General features: G+C 36.8%; 2 protein-coding genes across 2 annotated transcripts in view; one reads left to right on the top strand and one right to left on the bottom strand.

The window, feature by feature from the left end:
* Window positions 1-1,958: 1,958 nt before the first annotated feature.
* LOC122644142 (translin-associated protein X) lies at window positions 1,959-16,719 on the top strand. Its single transcript, XM_043837754.1, has 7 exons — window positions 1,959-2,057; window positions 2,191-2,297; window positions 8,158-8,237; window positions 14,751-14,892; window positions 15,033-15,182; window positions 15,611-15,812; window positions 16,554-16,719. The coding sequence occupies exons 1-7, from the start codon at window positions 1,991-1,993 to the stop codon at window positions 16,652-16,654; spliced, it is 849 nt and encodes a 282-aa protein (XP_043693689.1). The 5' UTR covers window positions 1,959-1,990; the 3' UTR covers window positions 16,655-16,719.
* A 6,718-nt stretch (window positions 16,720-23,437) lies between these two features.
* LOC122641639 (DNA-directed RNA polymerase I subunit 2) overlaps window positions 23,438-27,147 on the bottom strand; it is a 92,037-nt gene continuing 88,327 nt past the window's right edge. Inside the window, exons 24-26 of the mRNA XM_043834924.1 lie at window positions 26,766-26,978; window positions 24,926-25,171; window positions 23,438-24,075 (exon numbers count right to left, since the gene is read on the bottom strand). Coding sequence (XP_043690859.1) covers window positions 23,662-24,075; window positions 24,926-25,171; window positions 26,766-26,978 — 873 coding nt within the window. The 3' untranslated portion in view covers window positions 23,438-23,661. The remainder of the gene's footprint in view (window positions 24,076-24,925; window positions 25,172-26,765; window positions 26,979-27,147) is intronic.

Here is a 27,147-nt window from a genome sequence, read left to right as displayed (position 1 = left end):
ATGAGTCATTTCCCACGAGGCCACTGTGGGATAGTGCATTCCGGTGTCGTGGGAAACCTCTCCCCTTATTTATTGATAGGTACTTTTTTTATCCTTTAAATATAACAAACTTCTTTCAATGTGTACTCAAAGCATGTAATGACAAATTAGCAAAATACATACAAACACAACTACACCATAAGGAGAAAGCTTTTCGCTGCCCTATATGGAGAGAGAATCTCTTCATCCACCATGATATGACCTTATGATTGGCCTCTTAGGCAAGTGAGTTTTATATTAGCTCCTGCCTCCAAAAACCCTTTCTCGATCCAATCCAATTATTAGATGTCGTGGCTTAAGATGTTATGTATTCAACATTGGCAAAGGGAAACTTGGTCCAAATTATAAAAGCGTAAACAAGACTAAAGCTTATTAACCAGAATTGAAAATTGTGCACACTCCTACTGTCCCCACTTCTCCATGGAGCCATCCTTAGTACAATGGCTCAAGAACCCGGATAACCTACCTGTACTTGTACGCTTACGTAGGCTTAGGTGATGATGTGTCTTTTTGCTTCCATAACTGTCCATAAGGGTGTCAATTTAGGGCCCGAACCAAGAATTAGATTGAAACTGACCTGCTAGGAACTAGAACCGGTTCACCCATTAACTTATTGATCCGGTTCTAGATGAAGCTTTTGAACCTATTAGCCTATTGGTCCGGGGTGATTCAAATATGGTTCTCCTAACGGTTCCAAAACCAATAGACCATTTAAGAATCACTGGAACTAGAACCACTAGACCAGGTATACATTGTCAAAAACCGTGGTTTGGACTCTGAATCTATCAGAGCTTAAAATAGAATAGTTACAATTGTGACTAAAGTGTAGGTTTGCTTGGGAGATCCAACATGTTATAATGTATTGCTGATAAACTGAGACTATAATCCAACAGTTGCAAAATATAAGATCATATCTCCAACTCATAAACCTTTTTGATCTATCTTCTACATGTATTCTCTACACCTACATACGCTTTTATCCAATTGTATATCTAAAACACTCATTTCTTTTTTACATTAATTTAGGGTTTTGGTTATCTTTATACTTATAAACGAATATTTAATATTTGAATGATTAAGAAAAGATATTGTGTTATTAGTATGTTTACGTAAAATTGATTAGAAACCGAAACCTACTCACCCATTAATAAACTGTTCTAGATCTCAAGTTTAGAATAGATCCGTTTATATTGGAAAAAACCCACTATAGTGCCCTGGCAGTACACTGTAGTGCGGGCCTGAGAGCTCAACACGTGGAAGATGTGACATCCAACAGTGCCAAGCTTGAGAAGAAAGAAAATAAAAAAAAATTGCCTTACATCGAGCTCACACCATTGGATAAAGCTTCTTCCACAGGTCGAGCTCTCAACTAGTTGATGGTGAAGAGTGTGAGGTATGGGTAAGCAGGGTGGCATACCATCCATTTGTATCATAGGCCATATTGGTATACTAAGAGAGGGAGGAGGTCCTGGTAGGATTGTCTACTATACTCAATCATGGTGTGACTAGAAATGTCGCTATAGACTTCTGGGGAAGTGTAGGTAGGAATGGAGCTGGATCAGGTTTATCTGGATCTTCATCATCAGGGAGAAAAGATGAGGATGCTCCAGGAATGAGGGACATTCAGAGGGAAAGGATAGGGATAAAGAACTGGATTGATTTTTTGGGACGGAATAAAAAATCTGCTAGCACATTATCTTTTCCTTTGCGTGAAGATCCGTTTATATTCGTGAACCCTAAGGGCTAGGGGTCTAGGGCTGAAACAGATCAATTGCCCGTGACCAGACCAATAGACACCCCTTAAATGCCCCTCCACGCACACGTCTCCTTAGGATACTAAAGAGAGTGAACGATCTTCAAATTGTACGTTTAAGGAGACCCAAGAGAGAGTAAATTGGCAGTGCCATATGCGTGGTTTAAAATTGCCAACTGCAGACTCATAAACCGACGGATGTTCTTTTCCCCGGTATTCCAGAAGTTCTTTCACATGGCGCTCAAATCTCATCGCCTCCTTCAAAGTACACTTCTCTCCCTCTCCTTGTCCCTTTCCCTACCTTACTGTGTCTTTAATAGTGTTTCTGAATAACTTCTCCGAATAGTTATTGTTCTCTCTCTCTCTCTCTCTCTTAATATCTCATTTTCTACCCACAGTGGCAGACACATCATCGCTTAGCACCGCCAAGAAGCCAAGGACAATGACGACAGAATCGGCCATGAAAGAGGGTTTTGAGAGATATACAGAGTACCTCAATGCGCTTGTAAGCTTCCCCATTTCCTTTTTAGATTTTTCTTGGGCTATTTTTATATGTTAATTTTTCTTTTCAAGGCGACATTAATTCTTGATGCTTGACTCAAAACCCTAGTGCTTGCCAGATATATTAGCGAGGTTTAAGGTTTAGGGATTAGGAGACAAGACTTACTACCCTCATTACATGACTTTTGTTTATGGGATTCTAAGCTGCTTCACTGTAAGCTCACAGTTGCATCCATAATTGGTTTTCACTCATTTTTATTTGAAGTTAAAATATATCTGTTTTCGGTGTAGGGACGGCTGCAATGTTATTTGTAAGAAATTTTATGTCAGGCAATGGGTATAAGACTTGTCTGGAAATATTCACCCAAAAAAAAAAAAAAGATTTGTCTGGAAATTATGTATCACAGATTTTAAAATAAGAAGAATTATAACTTACAGTTACAAATTCGTATCAAGTAGTATTAGAAGGACCAAGTTCGTCTTCTTGCATCAAGTATGCAATTCATCCTCTTGTATCACATCAATATTATGCAGTGGAGTTGAGTCGTATCCAAATACTGTCCTTAAGGTTTTTGAACGTCCCAAATTTGTACAGACTGGGTTGACTGTACATTCAAACATCCAAGATAAAATAACTCAGAACGTTTGTAGAAGTGTAGAACACAATCAAAAGTCTAAGGACAATGTCTTTGAGATACGACTCAATTCTATTTTATTCGTGATTCAACATACTCGAATTGCATATGTTCGTGTTGTGGATTTCTGCTTCTACCAATACAAGTTTATGGTGACATACTTGCAATGTTCTACATCAGATAAGTTATACAGTATTCCTACAATATTACGGTTTTTACTTGTGTAAGACTATGGTTGAAGAGGATACACCTACTATTCATATCAATGATGTTACTCTCCCTACCAATGTCATACCTACTGTTGCGACCATACAATCTGCCATGGAAAAGATGAGGATCATTTCTGAATTTGATAAAATTGATCAATTCAATGGTTAGAACTTCAAAAGGTGGAAACAAATGCTTCTGTTTGCCCTGTCTCAAATTTGGGTTGCTTTTGCACTAATTGAACCCAAACCAGAACAGAGTGAGGACCCTGCTATTGATGCAAATCGACTTGCATGCATTGAGGTTGACTTCCAATGCAAAAAACCACATTTTGAATGCACTTTCAATTTAGTTATTTATTAACTCTTTTGAATATGCATATATGATATGGGATGCATTGATTAACAAGTACATATTGGATGATGCGGGGAATAAGAAGTATGTGGTGACAAATTTTTTGAATTTTGAAATGCAAGATGGAGAAAGCATTTCATCCCAAATTGACAAGTTCCAAATTTTAGTTGGAAATTTGTCCAAGGAGAATATAATTTTGCTAGATGCCTTTGTGACCAGTGCTCTTCTTGGAAAGCTTCCTACCTCTTGGAATACATTTAAGCTAAATATGAAACACAAAAGGAATGGATTTTCGATCAAGTGGTGATCAAAATAAAAATTGAAGAGAGGAACTGTGCAAAGGACAAGGGTGAAAAGCCAGGTTGGGTATACTAGACTCAAGGCGAATCTTGTTGAAACAAGGAAGCAGGGACAATTCAAGAAAGACCTTAAAGTTAATAAGGATAAGAATTTAAAAAACCAGAAAGGGAATTGTTTTGCTTGTGGAAAACCAGGTTATTTTAAGAGGGATTGCCAGAACAGGAATAACGTGAAATTTGAAAAGATGAAGGCCAATTTAATTGAAGAAGATATTTTTGCAGCAATAATAACAAAACTAAATTTGGTTGAAAAACCAATGGATTGGATAATTGATATTGGTGTCACAAGACACATCTGTGGAGATTGTAATTCATTTTTTAATTACTCTGTTATCAATTCTGGTGGTAAAGTCTTCATTGGAAATTCTCAAACTTTCAGTGTTGTTGGCATAAGACAAATTAATTTCAAGCTCACCTCGAGGAAGATATTTGTCTTTAACAACGTGCTACATGTATCGTGTATTCAAAAAAGTCTTATTTCGGGTTTAGTTCTCAACAAGAGAAGGATGAAATTGTCTTTTGAATTTGACAAAGTTGTTATTTTAAAAAATGATGTATTCATTGGTAATGGCTACCTTAGCCATGGCCTCTTTGTACTAAGTGTTTTTGAAGTGTAATAAAAGACAAGCCTAATGCTTCTTTTGTTTATTTTGTTGATTCTTATGATATTTGGCATGGTAGATTAGATCATAGTAGTGCACCTTATATTTCTAAATTATACAAGTTTGGCATAATTGAAAATTATATCAAACCACCATTGAATAAATGTTCCACCTGTGTAGAGGCTAAATTTAGCAAAAAACCTCATAAATCAGTGGAAAGACAATGTGGTATTCTTGACCTTGTACACAATGATTTATGTGATTTTAAATCATATGAATCTAGGGATGGTAAAAAAATGTGGTAACATTTATTGATGACCTTTCTAGGTTTACTTTGATCTATCTTCTTAAATCAAAAGATTAGGCTGGAAATTTCTTAATGTCTTATAAAATAGAGGCTGAGAATCAACTTGGGAAAAGAATAAAAAGGCTTAGAACGGATAGAGGTTCAAAATATTTTAATATCACTAAATTCTATGAGGATAATGGCATTATTCATGAGACAATAACGCCTTATCAACCGGAGTCTAATGGGATAGCTGAAAGGAAAAACAAAATTTTAAAGGAAATGATGAATTAAAAAATAAGTTCAGAATTTATTCACCAAAAAAAAAAAAAAAGTTCAGAATTACCATTGGATATGTGAGGAAGCCATTTTAACGTCTTGCTATATATTAAATTGGGTACCTCATAAGAAAATTGGAATATTACCATTTGAATTATGATATGGTAGAAAACCAAGCATAAAACATTTGAGGGTATGGGGTTGTTTGGCCAGGGTAGCAATACTTGAACCCAAGAAAAGGAAATTAGGTTCTAAGATTTAATTATGTATTTATAGGAGCATAGTTCTGTATACCGTTTCATGATTATTATATCCATAGACAATTTGTTTGAAGAAAATAATATCATAGAATCCAGGGGTGCATAATTTTTTTGAAAACATATTCCCCCTATAAGTCAAATTTGCTAGAAAGTAAGGGTGGTAGTGATGGTTTAATGCTAGGAGGTGATATGTCAAAGAAGTATAATCCAGTGTCACAAGAGAATGATCTTATACTTAGTGATAATGATACAAGTCAATTAAGGAAGAGTAAAAGACAAAAGAATGCTAAGTACTCATGAGATGATTGGCTTGTCTATGTTATAGACAATGATCCTTTTTTATAGGCAGTTACATCTCAAGATGTCGTATTTTGGAAAGAAGCTATAAAAAGTGAATTAGATTCAATTATAACAAATCATACTTGGGAATTAGTTGACTTACCAAAAGGTTTTAAAGTTTTAGACACTAAGTGGATATTTCGTAAGAAATTGAAACTAGATGGATCATTGGATAAATTTAAAACTAGACTAGTTGGCAAAGGCTTTAGACAAGGAAGAATATTGATTATTTTGACACTTTTGCTCTGGTGGCAAGAATCACTATTATAAGAGTAATGATTGTTGTAGCATCTATATAAAATTTGGTGATACACCAAATGGATGTAAAAATAATATTTTGTAAGATACGACTTACAATATAACTTACACAGTAAATCCGGTATGCCGAACTATGCACTGTATATCTTATAAATACATAGTCAAAAGTCTTAGGACCTAATTTCCTTTTCTTGGGTTGAAGTATTGCTACCTTGGTCAAACAGCCCCATATTCTCAAATATTTTATATTTGGTTTTCTATCATACCATAACTCAAAAGGTACTTGTACTGGTACACCTGTACACGTACATGTGTACCTATACAAGTACCCATATACATATTCAGTGTCTCTATGTATACATGTATTGGTACGTACAGGTGCATGTAGATACGTAGAGGTGTGTTTGTATTTCTACAACATACATATACATGTATATGTGTCCCTTCATGTGTTGGACAAAACGTGTAGGGGTATGTCTATACGAAAGTAGTTGTATGAATTTAAATTCAAAAAATTGAATTTGGAGCCAAAACTAACAACATATAAAAGATGATATTTTGACACACCCATACCCACACCCGTAACTGACCCTGGCCATGGCCTGGCTTGACTAAGCGCGCACATGTGTGTTTGAAAAAGCACCCTAGAACCAACCCAACACATGGGAGAGGAAGACTTCCCTCTAGAACCCAATGCAAGAATACTTGTAAACTAGTCCTTTCACTTGTTGGAAACCAATGTGGGACTATTCTTAAAAACAAAACAAGGGGGAATGGGTTTATTTTGAAACTTAGAAACATTATTTTAATAAAATAAAATCCAACATTATTATATTTTTATTTTGTTGGAGGTACTATAGAACCACATTTTACAATGAATATACTCTTTTAACTCTTATAAAGATTAAGCGGAAAAAAAAATTCTTTAAAGATTGAGATGGTTAGGTGAACCCATGAAATTAGGACACTTATTTCAAGGAACATCCTGCACTTATCTGTAATAATGCTGCATTTAACATCAATTTGCATGATGGTGCCATGCCAGAGGAAACTGATCATGAAAAGGGTCAGATTAAAATTATCTGAATGCATCATTTACTCACCAAGCGCCAGAGTATTCTCTATTTGACAACACCATTCTATGTTATGCTCTCTATTCTGTGTTGCACCAGTGTCTGAAACTTTGTGTAAGCCAATAAAAATTCCAGAAAACGGAAACCTGTGTCTTACACACCCATGTTGCACCCAAGACTGCCACTTTAATGTAGGACAGGATTGAGGATTCAACCAGTCCCAAACAGGATCTGAAATCAAGGAAAATTGGTTCAGTTTGATGGATTAAGGCTGGGATGGTTTGAATCGTTTGATAGGGTAGGGTTTAGTTCAAGGGTGAGGTTAGCATGGATGGATAGGTCTGGGGCTGTAGGAAATCCAAGGGGTTAAGCAAACAAATCTGCAGCAGGTTTTTCTTCTCTGCCGATTTGAGTAGAAGACTAGGAAATAGGATTTTAATGGGTTTTAGGGAGATTTCTTGTGGAGGTCAATCAACAGGTCAGAAGGGGTTGAAAGGGGGATCGAGTGGAGCTCTAGGATGGGGGAAGGGATGCTCAAAAGATGGAAGAAAGGTGATGGTTGGATTGAACAGGGGACGGGTATAATGGAATTAGAAGGTTAGGCTGAAAAATAGAAAGTAACCTGAGAATGAAGGTCTGAGCAGCAGCCTAATGCACAGATGCTGTTGCAATGTGTGCAGTTATCTAAGCAACTCTCCTGGCTCTGGTGTACCTTATGAGTGTCTAATGTCTAAATGCATCCAGTTGATGACCTTACAGCATAGAAATCAGATAAATACTCTGACTTTTTAGAATTGGGTTTCTGGATGATAGAAATTACTCCAAATGGTCCAAGCTTTGACCATGGTTATCACAAAATGCTCTAACGTCTAATGATACAACACATTGCCATTTGTAAGGTATGTGTTGACATATAAATGTTTTAGGTGCTGTGGAGTTGTGATTTTGGAGAGAAACTTTGGTTGGTAACCTGTTGAACTTTTGGGTTTTATTCATGGTTCACCTTTGAGCTGCATATTATTATCTGTTTAGGTTGCTGAGATTACATGTATGACTCAAAACAGTTCCTGTTTGGAGTCAGAAAATTATGTAATTCAGAATCCAAGTTTCTTTGACCTTGCTTGAGTTCAAGGCATTGTATGACATGGTTTGATATATTATATATATATAGTTCTATGTTCATGATATCTCATCAATCTGTGTATGTCATAGAACGACAAGCGGGAGAGGGTGGTGAAAGCAAGTCGTGATATCACCATTAACAGCAAAAAGGTTATATTTCAGGTGCACAGGTGACTGAATGTTCTTCCTCACCTGTTATTTAGTGTTTTGATCCTGTACTTCTTCTTTCTACATCTTTTTTCTTAGTAATGTCTTGGTGCAAATGAAACTTTATGAGGTTTTATTTATTTATTGTATAACTTCTAATGAGAAAAAAAGTTTACTTTGATTAACCCATTACCAATATAAATATAGTTCCTTTGCTTTCTAGATTGTAATATTCATCTTTCTTAGTTCAACTGATTTTAGGGCCTTTATGCCCATGTGATTCTTGGCTAGAAAGTTGTACTGTTTCAGATTCCTTGCTTTGTTAATTGAAGGAACTTATGCTGAAACTTTTACCCATACTCTAGAATCTCACCCTTGATAGGGCTAGGTTCTCTAAATAGTAAACAAACACCCAACCCACAAGTAGGACTAATAAGTACTGATGTACAGCAGTACAAAACCCTTAATAACAGCAGGAATAGTGGTCAGATCAGACCTAAAATCAGGTCAACAGCAAAGGTACAACAACAGTAATCTATCCCAAACAATGAATACAATGGTTGGATTGACAACCATAATAAGCCTACAGTGTATGGCAGCTTGCCGTCAAATTTAGTAAGTAGGTAAAACTGTCAAACCCTATAGTAGAATGCCCCCAAAATTAGCAACTAGAGTTTATGAACAGCAACCCAGCAGTAGCAGCGGATGGAACCGCTAAAAAGACGTATCCAGTGCATGAGGCTGCCACCACTGCGAGGTCTGGGGAGGGTCATAATGTATGCAGCCTTACCCCTGCTTTTGCACAGAGGTAGTTTCCTATTGAAGGAAGGGGCTGTGACACTGTAGGACTTCTGAAAATCAGTCATGATAAAGGATTTAAGTATCCGTATTGGGTATTGTATTGAAGGGGTAATTTTAAGAGAGTTATCGTATCGTATCGTATCAAAGAGACGCAAGATATGCTGTTATGTATGTCTCGAATTCCTGGACCCGTTTCGAAGAATGACCTGCTCCGACATTGGTTGCGACCTGAATGGAGCTTTTCTGAGATCTGTGATGGAGTATTTATGTTCTTTACCCGCCTTGTTATAAAGAGAGGAAGATTTGGGGTTTTCGTTTTTGGGTTTCTGGGAGAGAGAAGCAGCACCGTTTTGGGTGTCCTTAAGAGATCTCCATTGTAATTTTCTCTGATTTACATAGTGAAACAGCTTCGCCTTTGCCCGTGGACGTAGCACACCATACTGGTGTGTGAACCACGTTAAATCTCTGTGTCGCCTAGCTCTGTTCGTGTTTTTGGTTGGTGTGGTCAAGAAATGCATGGATGTACTTATGGTTAAAATAAAATACAGTTTTGAAGCATAAAACTTTTTATTATGCAATATGTAAATGTATATCATCTTGATGCAATGATTTGAGTCTTTTAACCTAATCTAGTGATGCCAAAAAAAAAAAAAAGGGTTCTGCAACTTTATCAATCATTTGCCCAAATCTGGTTCGATCCGTGATTTAAGCACTGTAAATCCCCAAAAACTTGTTGAAATGGTGAAGATTAGGATTGTTTTTATGTTAGATATTTTCCTCCAACTCATATCGAAGAGAAAAACAAGTTTTCAAGGCCTTCGGTTGCTCTCAGTTTCATATCTCACTCACAGTTTTTATTTTGCTTGTTTAAAGGAGGTATATCAAGTGCATCTTACCTGTATCAGACCGTATAGGTCCCATATCAGTTCGTACCGGCTTGTATCGGATTCTTGAACCTGTATTGGACCGTATTTGTCGATACAATCTTTTATTTTGAAAAAGAAGTATCGTATCGGTACCCTTTGATACTGATACGTATGGGCCGATATGATACTGGTTTTGAGTGAACTAGCTAACAACCCCGACCGTGGGCTTGGTCTGGCCTGTTCCAAAAAACCAGTTGAAGAACCATGGGCTTGGTTCTTCTTGGGTTTTTGATAGTACTGCTTGTTGTATTACTTGTCTACATCAGCTTACCCTCGGCTTAGAAACATTTGACTCCGACAAATGTAGGAAGGACATGTAACACTCGTAGAGATTAGGGTTCATGTGCTGAAAATCATCGGCATGGATGCACGTGTAATCATGTTGTGGGCGTCTCTTCCATTTCATAAGGAAACAGTAGTAGCCACTGCTTACCCGTGTTGTTGTGAATTTGTTATCAAGATCATCTTCAATTTCATCTTCGACCGGTGAAGCAAATTGGGAAGCCGCCAATAATGCTCAGTATCACCTTCATCCGTATGGTGGTCCACATAGAGTAAGACCAGAAACAAAAAAAAAAACAAAAAAAAACATTTCTAATTTTCATGTCTAGTGGTAGCTCTAGCATGTAGGCATTTGGTCCACTTCATTTCAGCATCTTTATGGATCCATCTTCCGATGATGTAACTTAGTATTGGTATTGGGTGTGAACCTTTCTGGAGTAACTTGAACCATCACCGTATCACGTGGATTGAACTCAACGAAACAGTGATGTCGATCAACGGCTGCCTTGTATGCATCGTTGCTGACTGCTATGCGTCGACGAACTTCAGTGTACCTCAAAATGTGTCAGATGAACTCATCTGCCTCGACACTCACTCGAGGATTAGAAGGTAGTGGTACCGACTACCAAGTCAATAAGCCTCTTAGATACTTCGTTCTTATCCACAAAGTCTTCCAAAAGTAATTCTTGAACTTCACATCACAATTAGTACTTGTCTATATCAACTTCCCTCTCTCCTACCCCTCTCTGCCACATGTAGATCCCCTTTCCTCTCAAGTCTCATCACAGGCTACGTCTGCAATGTCCATGCAAGTGCTATTTATTCCTTTTATTAGGTTGAATCTGACTGCTGTAATGTAATTTATGTTAAACAGAAACAAGAAGAATGGAACCTATTTTAATAATTACCAACAATAATTGTGTAGCTAACTCAAAATTTTATTTTAATAAATTATACTTCTCTTTTCATATTATATCATCCTGTGTAAAACAGAGGAGCTTGAGTACTATTCTAATTCAGAATAACAATGTGAAAGGGCAATTGAAAGGCTGGGAAAAGCTCGGGCCCGCTTAGAGAAAGTAGAGATGGAGGCATATGAGTTTCAAGCAAGGTTCAAGATCTCTTAAACAGAAACAAGAAGAATGGAACCTATTTTAATAATTACCAACAATAATTGTGTAACTAACTCAAAATTTTATTAATAAATTATACTTTTCTTTTCATATTATATCATCCTGTGTAAAACAGAGGATCTTGAGTACTGTTCTAAATTCATAATAACAATGTAAAGGGACAATTGAAAAGGCTGGAAAAAGCTCGGGCCCGCTTAGAGAAAGTAAAGATGGAGGCATATGAGTTTCGAGCAAGGTTCAAGATCTCGGGTTTCAACCTGGTTTCGACCAGCCAGAAACAGTGATATGGTCGAAACCAGTGATTTTTTCCCAGCCAACTCGAGTTGGTGATTTCGAGGCCTAGAAATGCTTTTTTTGATCTGATTATTTGTATACAGCCTATTTTTGACATTCTAGACACAATGCTTGAAATATTTTCACACGAAAAACACTCAAAATGGTACTTGTGGTTTTTTACCCAAGTTTGATAGTGTATACTATTCTTGGACATTGGCTGGAATCAGGACAAACACTTATTTATGCCTAATATCATTTAAGTAAATGGTTTTACTTTAGATAGTATTCATAAATAAACCAAGGTTCGAAAACTCGGGTCTCGGTGCCAACTCGGACCCTTGAAAAACCGAGTCGAGTCGAGATCTCGGCGAGTTGTTGCACTTTTTTTTTTCTCGACTTGAAGCCTCATCTCGATGGGTTTTAGACCTAGTTTGGGTCTGAAACTTGGTATTCAACCTATTTTAGGCCATTTAAACACAATGGCACTATCAGATTTTGCAAAAACTAAGTCCAAATAGGAGTTTCAATTAGTAGGAAGCGGAGATGAGACACTTATGCTAGAAACCGGACGAACGGAAAACACACTTATTTATGCCTAATATCATTTGAGTAAATGATATTGCATTTACTTAAGATATTATTCATAAATAAGCAAATACCCCCCTATTTGAATCCAATAAAAATAGTTAAAAAATCAAATTCCAAAAGAAAAAAAAGTCAACCCCCCAGTTCAAGAACAAAAACTGGATTTTCGGCGGTAGGTGCAATTTTCAAACTTTCTAACGCAACTGGATTTTGACAGCATTCGTGCACACCGAATTAAGTTTGACTGGTACATAACTCTTTCAATATAAATCAGATTTTAGCAACCTTGGACTTGTTGGAAAGCTTTGTTTTGAAAGCTTTCCAACAAGTCCAAGATTGCTAAAATCTGATTTATATTGAAAGAGTTATATAACGGATCAAACTTAATTCGTAATCGTCCTTCAAATATACGAATGGAAATAATTTTTGGACATCAAAACAAATGAATATTTTACCGCACTTTTGGTTTTTAGCAATGTTTTACCATAATAAGATTTATGGAATTTTTAGATTTGAGAAAAACCCCAGCGTTAGAAAGTTGGAAATTGCACCTACTACCGAAAATCCAGTTTTTGTTCTTGAACTGGGGGGTTGACTTTTTTTCCTTTTGGAATTTGATTTTTTAACTATTTTTATTGGATTCAAATGGGGGGGTATTTTCTTATTTATGAATAATATCTTAAGTAAATTTCATTTACTTAAATGATATTAGGCATAAATAAGTGTCTGTCTTGGTTCCGGGCATAGATAGGTGTCTGTATACCAAGAATTTCCAGCAAGATCTCGAGATCTGGCACTCATGTAAAGGACCTAGATGGGCATTTTCCTATGTCAAACCGAGAAACTCGGAGATCTCGGAGAGATCTCGCCGAGATCTCGATATCTCGCCGAGAAAATGCACTTTTAGAATGCGTATGTGATCTCGACTCGAGATTTTGAAAAACCGAGAAACTCGGCGAGATCTCGCGAGTTCTCGAACCTTGAAATAAACAAATACCCCCTATTTGAATCCAATAAAAATAGTTAAAAAATCGAATTCCTAAAGGATAAAAAGTCAACCCCTTCAAGAACAAAAACTGGATTTTCGGCGGTAGGTGCCATTTTCAACTTTCTAATGCTGGGGTTTTTCTCAAATCTAAAAATTCTATAAATCTTAATATGGTAAACCATTGCTAAAAACAAAAAGTGCGGTAAAATATTCATTTGTTTTAATGTCCAAAAAATATTTTCATTCAGAGCAATTTTGACAGCATTTGCGCACACCAAATTAAGTTTGACCTGTACATAACTCCTTCAATATAAATCTGATTTAAGCAATCTTGGACTTGTTGGAAAGCTTTGTTTTGAAATAAGTGTTTGTCTTGGTTTCTGGCATAAATAATTGTCTGTACTGGTTTCGAACCAGGTTTCCACATGTTTCGATGGGCATAAGTGTCGAAACTTGCGAAATTACCATCATCTCGACCGAAACCAGCCGAAACTGCTCGAAACTTTGAACTTTTTAAAATACATGCAGGTTTCGTCTCGGTTTTCCATGCAACCGAGATATCTCAGAAATCTCGGTCGAAACCCGACTGAGATCTTGTTCCATGGTTTCGAGTGAATGGGTACTTTGAGATAGAACGGAAAAATTGAATTTGATTAATTCAAACTCATAAGAATTTGGAACGATTAGAAAATTACAAAAAATGAAACCATTCAGTTTGAACAACAAGAGCCATTAATCAAGTCTGACATTGAGTTTTTCAACAATCCTTACAAGGAACTCTAGGAAATCTGAATAGTAGTTCAAAAAATATGTTACATTTACTTTTGTACCAGTTGCTTCTTTTTCACTTTAAAAAAAAATATTAGATCGGTTCAGGTGTACGGCAACCCATGGGCAAAAAATGTTGGGTGAGTGCGGAGAACTGCCACATGGCATATCAAGTGGGGCTGAAATTTCATGAACTAATTGACCCCCAAGGTCCCCTGCTCACATGCCAAGTTTCAGCCTAATTGGAGTTGGCCACCTAGCAAAACAGAGCATGGAATACGAAGGGTGCATGGACATACCTGAGGGTCTGCCATTAAATGGGAGTGTAACTAATTGAGTTGAAGCTGAAATTTGACAAGTGGCCAATTTAGACCATATCCTAGAAATCCAATGGCCAAAATTGCTGCATCACTTCTCCACCCAGCCGAATAGATGCGCCTACCCATGTTGGTGGGTTGCTGACCCACAAAAACTTTTTGCCAAAAATTTTAGTAGAAAAGTTGGCAATGCATAAATTTTGGTTTACTTTTCAGCTGTTGTTTAGAATGCAGCTATTTTCTATTATGCTATTGGTTTCTTTTTAGACGTTTTATATTAATTTTCTTTATTTTTCATATAATCAGGGTACTTCACCTACTAGAGCCCATTCCTTGCTGCATGTGATTATTTTGTATTTTTCTTCTTTTGTTCTTATTACTGCTCCTTTTTGATCCCCTGCCTGCTTTCCCTAAAGGTTTTGCCTGTTTGTGTTGATGGTGTGACTTGCACTAACAACAGGATCACTAAACATAATAGAGAAGAAGTTCTGGAGAAGGCGGAAAAAGATCTAGCTGCTGTGACAGATCAGTATATATCCCGATTAGTAAAAGAACTTCAAGGGACTGATTTTTGGAAGCTCAGAAGAGCATATTCTCCTGGGGTTGTATCTTTGAACCCCTTACCTGTTATACCAGAATATAGAGTTCATCAATCATTTTTTTGTGTGTGCGTGTTTGTGTGTTTGGGGTGAGAGGCACTATTAAAGTTTTATATTCATTGCTATTTCTGGGTCAAATGCAGGTACAGGAGTATGTTGAAGCCGCAACACTCTGCAAATTCTGCAAGACTGGGACACTCTTGAACCTTGATGAGATAAATGCTACATTGCTTCCGCTTAGTGATCCATCTGTTGAGCCCTTGCAGATTAATATCCTTGATTATCTGTTGGGGGTAAGTGCCCTGCCCTTTCTGTTCATAAGCTGAGGTAAAATTTAGGTATTAGATGCGTAGGCTGGAATGGAATAGCTGGCTGCTAATGGTGCAACAGAGAGGGCGGTGGAACCTAGTATTTGGTCGTTCGCATCTAATATAGTAGATCCTTGTGTAGCCAAAATTCAAAATGCCTATTGTCCTAACCATCAAATTAATCACATTCTTCTGGATGGCTAGAACATAGTTCAGAAACATTCTTCTTGATTTTGTCTAGTTAGTATCATTTAATTAGGTTGGTCTTTGGTCCATGAGATCTTCTTAGTGGCACACTGGATGGTTGGTAGGCTGCTCTCATGGCCTGTCCAGTATGTCTGAATTTTATATTTTATTGCAAGTACTCCGTTTTGCTTCTTGTGGATATCAAGATGCTCAAGTTGGTGGTTTAGCTTGCGGATTTGACAGGAGAGCTGATGCGACTTGCAATTGGTCGAATATCAGACGGTGAACTCGAATATGCTGAGAAGATATGCAGTTTTGTACGTGATGTCTACAGGGAGCTGACCCTTGTGGTTCCAATCATGGATGACAATTCAGAGATGAAGAAGAAAATGGAAACAATGCTCCAAAGTGTGGTGAAGATAGAAAATGGTATTTTCTGTTCTCTTGTGTGTAAACACTTAATATGAAAAGAAAGAACACATCAAATACAGTACACTGAAGGCATTTAATAGGTTTCTTTGAAAAAAAAAACATTAAGAGGAAAAGAAGAAATAATAATTAGATGTTAAATTCTCCCAATAAACTCTGTTTAGTGGGTCTGGTACTAGTTCAAAGAACATCCAGTTTGGGCTGATCATTGTAATTACCTTCAAATTGAGACTCACAAAGTGTTTGTTTTGCACATACTACAGTCAGATTTCCATCTTATTTTACTAGTTAATCAAATAAACAGCCAAAACTATAATTTCTTGAACCATGTGTCTTGGAAGCATATGCTTAATCAAACCTACCTGCATAATGCCAGTCTTAAGTATCAGTTCCTCCATTCCATGTAGGAAGTGATGCTGCCTGTTGAGGGAGGGGGTATTGGGTCCTTCTTTGTGAAGACTTCTCATAAATTGTACTTTGCGAGGACTTCACCTGAACCTTACTTTTAGGCAATTTCTCAAGACCTTAAACAATTATTGGATTTTCCAAAGTAATATGTCTCAATCTGTCATCGAGAAATTAAATTTGTGTTAGTGTTTTGTATTTCCAAACAGAGAACTAAGTTTTAATTTGATATACAGAATTTAATCATTTCAAAGCTTTGTTGTATTCCAAGAAGAAACATTGGTTTCAACTTCCTTGTGAGGTACCTTTACTTCTTTCACCCCCTTATTGCTGCAGCTTGCTTTAGTGTACATACGAGAGGATCAGAGTACATTCCATCACTTGGGTCCAGTGATACCGGTTTCGCTTTGTTGGGGGCATCTGACTTTGAACTATGAAGTAAGTTTTGGTGGCTCCAAAAGGACCATATCCAAATTCTCCCCTCCTGCTTTTCCATCACAGGATACCCCTTACTTTTTTCTCTTGTACTTTTGGTATAGGTGTTCTCTGTGTTCTTTATGTTCCAGCGAGAGCAGGCAGAAAGTGTGGCAAAAGGCCTCAAAGATGAAATCAAGTTACATACGGCTCTTCTGTTAAAAGCACAATTTATTTTGTATACTCTAGAATTTTCTAACTAGATTCAGAGTTTGAGTTTGTAACGACTAGTGAATGACATTAAAGACGTGTTTATTGTGATTTCACCATCATTTTTCAGTTGCATTTGTTTTTTATTATATTCTCTTTTAATCAGTTATGAAAGTTGAATTCAAGGAAAATATTGCCTTGTTCTCTTTTAATCAATTTTTATGAAATTGAATTCAAGGAAGGCATAGCTACTGAATGTTCCAGCCTACTTTGTTCATTTTTGGAATGATCTTCTGCCAATGGTTTATGGACAACTACAGTAGAATGAAATAGCCTTTGTTTATAGCTAACTTGATTGAGTATTCAACAGCTTAATTGGACTTATTAAGTTGATTATTTCAGCCTGATCTCCACCCACCGCCTCCCACCTCAAAAAAAAAAAAAAAAAAGAGAGGATTCGGGGTGGGGGAGTGGTATGAAGGGAATATAAAACCTGACCACTCCGCTGAGTAATAGATGTGCTGCTTCTGTTCGGCTTCCCCTCCTTCACCCCCCCCCCCCAATCCAAAGGGTTCCATTTTAGATTGTATTTTCTTAGATCAATGACAAATTATTCAATGCCTTTCTTGCCCTTGTTCTTAGCTTTCTATTGTTTAATTTGAAAAGTTTGGCTTGGCAGTTCCACCCCCCCCCCCTCCCCTCCCCCCCAACACTCTTTAAACTTTTTCTTGCAGGTCAGCAATTAATCGCGTATGTGAAGCAGGTAACCTCTTTTTGTCAAAATCAAGCAGCCAACCTTCCTATCTTTATAAATTTCGAGACCTTTATTTTTTTTTTTTTCCTATTATTTTGCATTATGCTAATTTGAAACCACTCCAAACACCTTTTTCTGGTTAGTTTTCAGTTTCTTTGTTAGAACAGATTCCACAATTATACTGCACCATAAGTGGATATAACCTGGGAACTATTAGAAGAATTTTATTTTCTTTGGGGGAGGAGGATTGGTATTGAAGGTCAAAGAGCACAAAATTTTTCTTTTTTGGCCTTGCACAATTTTTGTTGGGACAATAGTCTATGCAATTCCCATTGCACCAGCATCTGCATAATGACATTCACATTTGTTGATATGCCAAGAACATCATAGGATGTATAGTCTGACAGTTAAAAAACTTTGATAAACGTTTTTTAATCCTCTCTTGGGATCTCTCCACCTGCAACTTTGGTTTTTTGGGTATTCGATCCTGATTAAATTGTGTTGTCTAGTGCAAATTTATTTTGTGTTATTTTTGCATAGTATAATTGGATTTTTGGGTGACATTTGGCATATATTTTTGTGGCTTAATAAATTGTTTATATGGTGTCACTTTTATTTGTATATTAAATTAGTGGTTTGGTTTTGTGGATGAGCCGTTTTGTAATTCTCAGCTTGAATGCATCCCTCACGATGCACTTCATGGTTATATGTGCATTGTTTGTTGTGTTATGGATCCATATTATCTTGCGAGTTAAGAATTTTTGAGTTCTTTGAATATACTTTTTCTCTTTAAAGTTGGTCGTGCTATTTTAATTAAATCTATTCTTAACGCTATTACTACTTATTAGATGTCATGGTTTATGATGCATGTGAAGGTTTCCCAAACTTTAAATTCAGTTTATGCTGCTTTTTGGAGGGGTTTTGATTTGACATATCAAAATGGTCTTCATTTATTGACATTCCGTGTATAATTATTGGATGATATTAGATTTAGAGATTCAATGATTCATAATAAAACTATGGGAAAATATCATCCCCTCCTCTCTTAAGTTTGTCTAATATCAATTCAGTATCCAAATTTTGAAAAATATCTATCCCTCTCCTATTTTATAAAGATTCTATCAACCGTACCTTAATTGATTCGCTATGTTAAAAAAAAATATATGAAAAGACAATATTACCCTCATCCTTGTTTGAAAAAAGAAAAGAAAAAAAAAGAGTAAAACTGCCTATCCGTAACCCCTTTCCCCACCACCGTCCCTGTTCCCATATCTCCCTTCTGCAACTCCTTTCCCCCACCACCGTAATCTGCCTCTCTCCTTACGCTGCAAATCCTTTCCCAACCACCGTCCCTATTCTTCTTTGATGTCTCTTCTTCTTCGTTCAGTTCTTCAAACAGAGAGACACAGAGAAAGATGAATTCTTTGATTCCTTAAGAATGAGCAGATCTGCAACCAGCGTAATTCATAGATTCCATTAGCTCCATTGCATAAAACGAACTGAAATTTATAGAAACAGAGATTTGGTTCATCACAGAAGAAATAAATAACGAACCTCTTTTTTTCATCGAAGAAAAAATCAAATGCTGAGCAAAAACGGGAAGAGTCAAGAAAACTCCTCACCTTCATCTACTTCCTTCCATGGAAACAAATCTCAATACCGAAATAGAAGTTTATAACAAAGCATAGACTCTCTGAAGAGGTAAAAAAAAAAAAAAGGCAGAATCTGATTTTCCTAATCTTTAGCTTCGAAGAATTGTTTAGGATTTGGTTTCTTCTACTAAATTAGATTTTATTTCGTTTAATATATACTGTTATTTGATAAGTATGTATTAGAGCAACATGGAACTGCTCTCTAACTTCATCTAAGGGTTTCGGTGGTGATGGTAGTGCTGGCGGTGGTGGGAGGATTTCTCCACTGGTTCAGCTGGAATCTGATTCTCCCCGGCAACGGGATAGTCTTCCCAAAGAGCTTAATAGCAGGATCTCCAACCTCTAACATTTTCTAGTCCCTTCGATTTCTGTTCGAGACTTCGATTTCGTCCAAAACCCAAAGAGATCGATGTGCATATCCTTCGCAACAAATCAAACCAAACCAAACCAAACTTAAAACACAGATCAAAGAGAGAGAGAGAGAGAGAGAGAGAAAAAAAAAGGGCAGAGTGAATATGGTCCGATGAGCAAAACCCAGAAAAAAAAACCTTGGAAGAAAAAAACCAAGAACTCTCAAAAGCACGAAGAACGTGATCAAGGGAGCGGGAGCGTGTGCGATACTGCGATGAAGGGTGTTCTTTTTTATTTTAAATCGAAACCCTCAATCTTCGAGACCAAAGAACCAGAAGAACCAAAACCCTATTCACGTTTTGCAATCTTAGGGATATTTCAAGTTTTATAAAAATCCATGGCATCTGTTGTGTACTTCTTTATGAGTTTTTGCGTTTGTTTGATGTCCTCCAAAACTCTTTCTCGCTGTTCTTTTTCTTTACTGTATTGCCGGAGATGTTCTTAAACGATCCTGTTCCTGTGTATTGTCTGTGGGAAGATGGGTGTTGCAGCTATTGCAACCTGCTCTGGGGCGTTGTGGAGGAGTGGTGGGGAAAGGGGTTGCAGAGGGGGTGCTGGCGATGATGGTGGTGCTGGCGGAAGAAGAAGAAGAGTAAATGGAAGAACATGACGCAAAAGGAAAAGTAGGGGAGGGCAAAATTGGAATAAAAATATATTAAGGGTATTTTGGAATTTTAAAAATTTTGTACATACCACATCATCACTTAATGGCAATTTTTCACAGTTAAGGTACGGTTGATAGAAACTTTATAAAATAGGAAAGGGATAGATATTTTTCAAAATTTGGGTACTGGATTAATATTATGGAAACTTAGACGAGAGGGGGATGATATTTTCGCTAAAACTATTATCACTAAATTAGGATGGCAATCGATAACAAAAAAAAACAAATTCTCTATGGATTCAAATTTTGAAGGCAAAGCACTTTCAAAATAAAGAGCTCTTGAATCCTACTCTGGAATAAAAGAGGGTCTTTGGTGTGGAATAACATTATAAAAAATTTACCATTGCTTAAAAGTGTGGTGTGTTGGCGTGTGGGTGATGGTTGTAATATAGCCATATACTTGGATCCTTGGATTCTTTATATTAGTAATTATAGTTTACCATGTGATTTAGTTCGATATCCTTCTTACTCTAATGTGAGTGAATTAATGTGTATTGACACATGGAATGTTAGTCATCTCAACCTTATTTTCCTCTGTCCATTTCCAAGTAGATTTTAAGGATGTCTATTCACAATGTTCATTACCTGATAAATGGATTTGTACTTTAACTCGGTCTGGTCTTTTTACTATCCAATTGACTGCAAAGCATATTGTGAAATTCTCATGTAGTTTGGTTATGATTTTTATATTTTCAAAATTATGGAAATATGTGTGGTCCTTGGTTATTCATCATAGATTCAATTTTTTTTTTTTTCTTTTCAAAGCTTTGAATAAAGGATTGTGTACTAAAGTTCGTCTCTTAAAATTTATGAATTTTGATCATTTATACTGTTTTTGTGAAAAAGGAACATGAATCTAATTGGCATATTCTTTAGGTTGTGAATTTAGTAAACACATTTAAGTAGCAAGACCATTAAGTATGAGAACTGAGTTCCTTAGTAATCTTTCGTTAATCCATTTGTTTATACGATTGCTTCTCTCTCTAATATTCAGATTCGCGTTGTTCTATCAGTTGCCGTTATTACCTTCTATGTTCTATGGTATTCTAGGAATCAGGTGGTGTTTCAAAAGCTGACTCCTAGTACTTTGACACTATCCATTTGATCCCATATTATGTTTCTCAATCTATATGTTCCCTCGTTGTGCAGACCAAATAGACTCATATTCGAATTTTGATGAGTTTGATTTTAGTTTGCATATTTCTATGGTCAATGTATTTCTACCGTTTTTAGAACCACGGAAAATCTCACATTGCTTAGGGATGTGCCATGGAATGTGCATATATGCTATGTTTTCTTTACTTGGCATAACGCGTTTTAAAGTTGTGAGATCTGTCTATCAAAGCGGACAATATCGTGCCATCGGTGGGATCAGGTTCAAGATACTTCATTGGTAATATAGCCGCAGTAGAAGCGTGGATGTAGAACCATAGAAAATCATACATCAGCTAGGGATGTGCCATGAAATGAGTATATATTCTATGATTTCCCTTACTTGGCATGATTCATTTTAAAGTTGTGAGACCCATCTACCAAAGCAGACAATATTATGCCATCGATGGGCCGGGTTCATGGCACTTCAGGGTTATCATATATGGATCATTTGATTATTATCACTTTTTTTTTTTTTTTTTTTTTTTTTTTTTTTTTGCGTAGAAATTTGATTATTATCACTTATGACAACAATGATAGCAAAACTGGTGAAGCGAGGGCTGATCATCTATTTTATACATAAATCCTAGTTACTTGATACTTTTATGAACTTTGGATATACAAAGAACACAAGATCCACAAATCAAAAACATATTGCAATGATTACACGAGGCAGAAAAAAAAAGGCTGGGAAGAGGTAGACGTTGTATCAAAGGAGATGAGAAACTGGCAGAATCAAGGGAGCCTGTTACTGGATGAGATTATGAACTCTTTTAAATCTATAAATACTTATAAGATAGATTAAAAAAAACAAACTTGCAAGTGCTCTCTCTTTCTTTTAATGTTGTTAATGGATCACTCCATTCACCAAATTCTTTGGTGGCCGATAACCTTTAAACTTAGTGGACTTGAAACTAAATTAAAAATGGACAAAATTGTCTAGTAAATGAATCAAAGGTTACACTTACAGAAATACCCATTAACCAAAATTACAAAATATGTTATTCGGTAATATGTTTGATTGGCAAGAAAATAAGAAAAATTAAAAATTAAAAAGGCAAAAATTTCTGAGGTTGCAGCAGTCATTTCACATGAACCTGTGTCTGGGCGCAGAGGCTGTACGCCGCAGACCAAGTAACGTTCTCTTCTATCAATTTCTTACCAACCAAACACAGTCTTAGTGCCAAAAACCCCCCCACAAGCACCACTTTTCATCTTTATTTTGGTTTAAGGTATTGAAGCTGTGTTGGCTACAATGCTTCTTTTCTTTGGTACGGTAAAGAACACCGAATCATAAACTAATTCCCATGAGTTACCAAGCCAATATCCATGCATCACAAGTCTTCACATCAAGGTGTCAATAATGTGACCACAAGAACATTAAATTTATGACTTTGAATAAATCACTGAATACACATTCAAGCATTGAATCTAACATAATACCAGATTATAATTAACAATTTTTTTCTTCTGGTGTTGTTATGTGGATGGTTTTCTTTAATGGTCCAAGGGTATTAAAATCCACTGCAGTACCGGCGGAGCGGCAGGGCAGCGGTGCACATCTGGCGTTGGATGTGCACCACCGCCCTGCCGGTACTGCAGAGGATCTTGGTCCGGTCCAAGGCCGTAAGGTTCCTCCTACTTGTCAAGTTTAAGCACACATAAAATTTTCCTAGCGGTAAAATGAAGTATCAGGGCCATTTAGGAAGCCCTTCTTAAACAAGGCTGTAAATTAATTTCACCCCTAAATTGTAGCTGAAAAAGTTGAAATAGATGGGGCAATTTTTTTTTATTTTACATTTTCACTGCAAAGAAATTTGGCTTCAATCCACTTCTACAAAATTGATTGCATAGTTTGTACAGGAATACAAGCAATCTGATGATTGAAAACTCTAATATGAATATGAAGATAGGTACCCGGAACTAATACAACATTTTAAATACTAAAAAGCGCCTACTGATTATCTCTGATGATCCAACAAATAACTTTACACTGTACATTGCCGTGGCAATGCAAATTGAACAGGTAATGTCTCAACAGTACACCCTTTGCCCACTGAGTTGCCGGTAATACTTTAGCCAAAATAAATATTTTGACCCGATGTTTGGTAATTCCTTTCCGTCGTACTTCAGTGCTTCCATCCCCCACTACAAATAGGACCTATGGATCATACATGCTGTTTGGTTTCATGCTTCTGTATCATTACTTAATTTGAGGGTTATTTTTATGTTCATAGCAGCTAATTCTGCAGCCAAATACCGGAATACGTAAGGCATGGCCACAGTTTCCATCCCTTTGCTAGTCTTACAGGCATGGCAGATGACCTTCTTCGCACTCCTCCCTGGAGGAAGCCCACCAATTTCCCTCACTGCTCTCTTCTGTGGTTGCATGAAGGAAGCGGTGAGGACACTGCCACACAGTGAGCAAACATCAGCTATGTGATGATCAGAGCATGTGTGGAGTCTGTCGTGCAACAAATATGCAGCCCCGTGGGCAAGGATTGAGTCCCGCTCCATTTCACCAAAACGAATACCTCCACCACGCTTTCTTCCTTTGATAGGTTGTCTGGTGACTTGATCCACAGCTCCAGTGGACCGAACCTGCATTTAGTAAGTGCAAGTAAGTGCAAGTAAACTGATCAGGATGTTACTCCCTCCTGTCTGTATTTTGAAGTTTCACCACATTCAAAAGGAGGTAATATAGGGGTAGCTAAGTCATTATCAAACCAGTATAATTCCAAATTAAATAGATTAAGTTTTTTAAAAAAAGGTGGGGCCCACTACTGATACATGGGAGTGAAGCTTGAAAGAAGATTTTTTTTGCTTTTTATCTCATAAGGAGAAAAGAGAGAACTATAAGAAAGACATTTTTGTCTGCTTCATTCACATCGAATAAAATAATAAATCTGTTATTTTATGTGGAAAAATATGAGTAATGCATAGTTTTGAGGGCAAAATTTCTGCAGTTCTTCAATTTTTCCCTCACAAACATTCACGCAGCAGAAGGGAATCAGTATGGGATTTTGACCTCCAAAAAACAATGAACAAAGAAGTGAATATTTGTAAAGGATCCTTGGAGAGAGTAAGCTTTCCTGGGATTCCTTTAACCGATGTGCCATTTGACTACAAGGCACATCATGTATAGAGAGCTCTCCCTCAAATCATGCACATGATACTAGGTTAGCTAACACATTTAAGTGGTCATCAATCTAGATTGGCAATAGGCAAATATCAATACCATAAGGTCATATAAACAAACAATAACAAGCAAATAACAGCTGAAAGAAGGTTTTTGTGTTTGTAACTCATGAGAAAGAGATTTAGCCAAGTGCTATCACAGAGAAGAGTTTTGATGGACAACAATGTGCCATGTGGTTTTCAGGAACTCAGATTTAAGAATAGACATGGAGAAATAAAATAAAAGGGGAAGAAAATGAAGCAAGCCTCTGACCTGAAATTTATCAGAGACCATGTGCCGGAGACGCTGATAATAAACAGGCCCAATAAAAATTTCACAAGTCAGCTCGGTTCCAAGAACTCCACTGTATAACACTTCTACTCCATGATAATTAAACCCATACGAGGTAAGCATGGAACCAAGTTCATCAACAAGTGAGCTCGATTCAGATGATTTTTCATTCTTCACCGTGCTAGCAAAAGGCGTTGCATCAACAAACTTTCCATGTAGGCTACCTCCCTGTTGCATGACATGTGTGAAAATCTATGGCAATTGAGGTCTAATACTGCAATAAATAGAGGTGAAACATATGTAGGATTTTAATCCCTGAATTCCGTTAGATGAGAATATAAATATAGGAAAAGAAAAGAATGAGAAAACAGGAGGCAATCAATATGGTTATAAATAAGGGAATACCATCAGACTAGTTTCACACTTCAGTTCTTGGAAGCAGCCAAGTTAAATGTGTACCAGAACAGTAGTTAATAAGAATTACACGCTGCAATATGAGATATGCTGCAGGGACCTTATAAAACATATGCAGCAAAAGAATATGTAGAACCAAACATAAGTTGCTGACTGTTAGGGTGAAGTATAAGATACTTCTGAAAATGAAGAAACTCACCCACTAAAACAAGGAAACTACAGAATCTGTGAGGTGAAATACGGAGTACATTTGAAAACCCAACCTCTACATTCTACACTACTCTACCTAGAAGGCAAAGCAGGAGTGCAAGAGCAACAAGCATGCTCATCACCATTCTAACTTCAAATGTGGGATGACAGTGGCATATTTGGCAGGGGTAAGGAATGCAAATAGGGCTCTTCTTGTGTAGACAGGCAAGCAGTAAGATCTGCTATCTCTTTGGGTAAATAATATTTAATTATGCTAACTCTATCAAAGTAGGAAATCTGTTACTATTCTCTTCCTCTTGATAGCAACTGGCATCTTTAATCAATATGTAGCATACCATACACATATTCTATACCTGTATTGTGCAGATGATACATCAAAATATGATCTACACATCCAAAATATATCATGGGAATTATTTTCTCAAGGACCAAAACCCAATCCATCATTATGAAGCATATCTTTGCATATTCTCAACAATAACCTTTTCTTCCACTTGGAAACCCTTATTTTTTGCATTCTAAATACCACAGCACACTTCACAAGGCATCCACAAACCCCGAAGCACAAAACTGTCAACTAAACCAGTATTTCTTTTGTTTTTCCATTTGGGTACTTTCCAGTATATCTTTTACTTAAATGGATAAACTATATAAGCTGCAAACTGTTAAGAGTGTCTTGGTTGGAGGTCCATGGGTGTCCATGGGCCTCTGTACCGTGGGATCATATCTTGTGTCCAAGTAGTTTAGGCTTAGCTCTTATTTTATTTTTCCTATTGTAATTAGATTTTATGCTTATCAGAGTTTTACTCGACGTATGTGTTAGAATCCTAGTCTGAGTATGCAATCTGTCCATGTTAATATAAAGGAATATTTGACTGGTGAGGTAGTCTCGGTCATATCTATCACACAGCCCTTCTTCCACCTCTCGGCTTCTCTCATCTTCTTCTCCTTTCTGGTTTCCTAAGTTCTGAAATCATTACACCACAAACAACATAAACTGAGGAACTTCATCTAATTGTCTAATCTACCACATATTGTTGGTTGAATACAGAAAATCAGATAATTTGCATGAAGTTCAAAAACTTCATGGCACAGTAAATTGACTGTATCTTAAAGCAAAAACAAACATAATATCCACACCGAAATCCTGTAAGAGTGGAAACTGAGCCGAACAAATCGACTAGTGGTTTCCCAGTACCTTAGCAGCTATAGATTCCAAAAGCATCCCAATTGTCATCCTTGAAGGAAATGCATGTGGATTAATAATAAGATCCGGTCGCATTCCTGTAACTCCTGAGAAAGGCATGTCAATGTCAGGCCACAGCTGTGAGCAAACACCTTTCTGCCCATGTCTACTGCTAAACTTATCTCCAATGACAGGATTTCTTGGGCGTCGGAAACGGATACTTGCCTGTTTAAATGTAAAACAGAATAACATTTAAATACAATCTGGAAGAAATTTTATATTTTCTTAATGCACTTCAGAAGTTTCGAACATTCATAAATCATATTTTCACCATATTGCAACCAACTAAAAAAATTAGCCTGTCATTATATAATGCAGAAACAGGAACAGGATA

This window comes from Telopea speciosissima, chromosome 10 (assembly GCF_018873765.1).
Source record: "Telopea speciosissima isolate NSW1024214 ecotype Mountain lineage chromosome 10, Tspe_v1, whole genome shotgun sequence".
NCBI lineage: Eukaryota > Viridiplantae > Streptophyta > Magnoliopsida > Proteales > Proteaceae > Telopea > Telopea speciosissima.
This window is presented reverse-complemented; position numbering and strand designations above follow the sequence as displayed.

Excerpts from the sequence above, each read along its gene's own strand:
- LOC122644142 (XM_043837754.1), top strand. The coding sequence starts at position 1,991 with ATGTTCTTTTCCCCGGTATTCCAGAAGTTCTTTCACATGGCGCTCAAA. Across the intron at positions 8,238-14,750 it reads GTTATATTTCAGGTGCACAG|GATCACTAAACATAATAGAG; the intron begins GTGACTGAATGT and ends CACTAACAACAG. Across the intron at positions 14,893-15,032 it reads GAAGAGCATATTCTCCTGGG|GTACAGGAGTATGTTGAAGC; the intron begins GTTGTATCTTTG and ends GGTCAAATGCAG.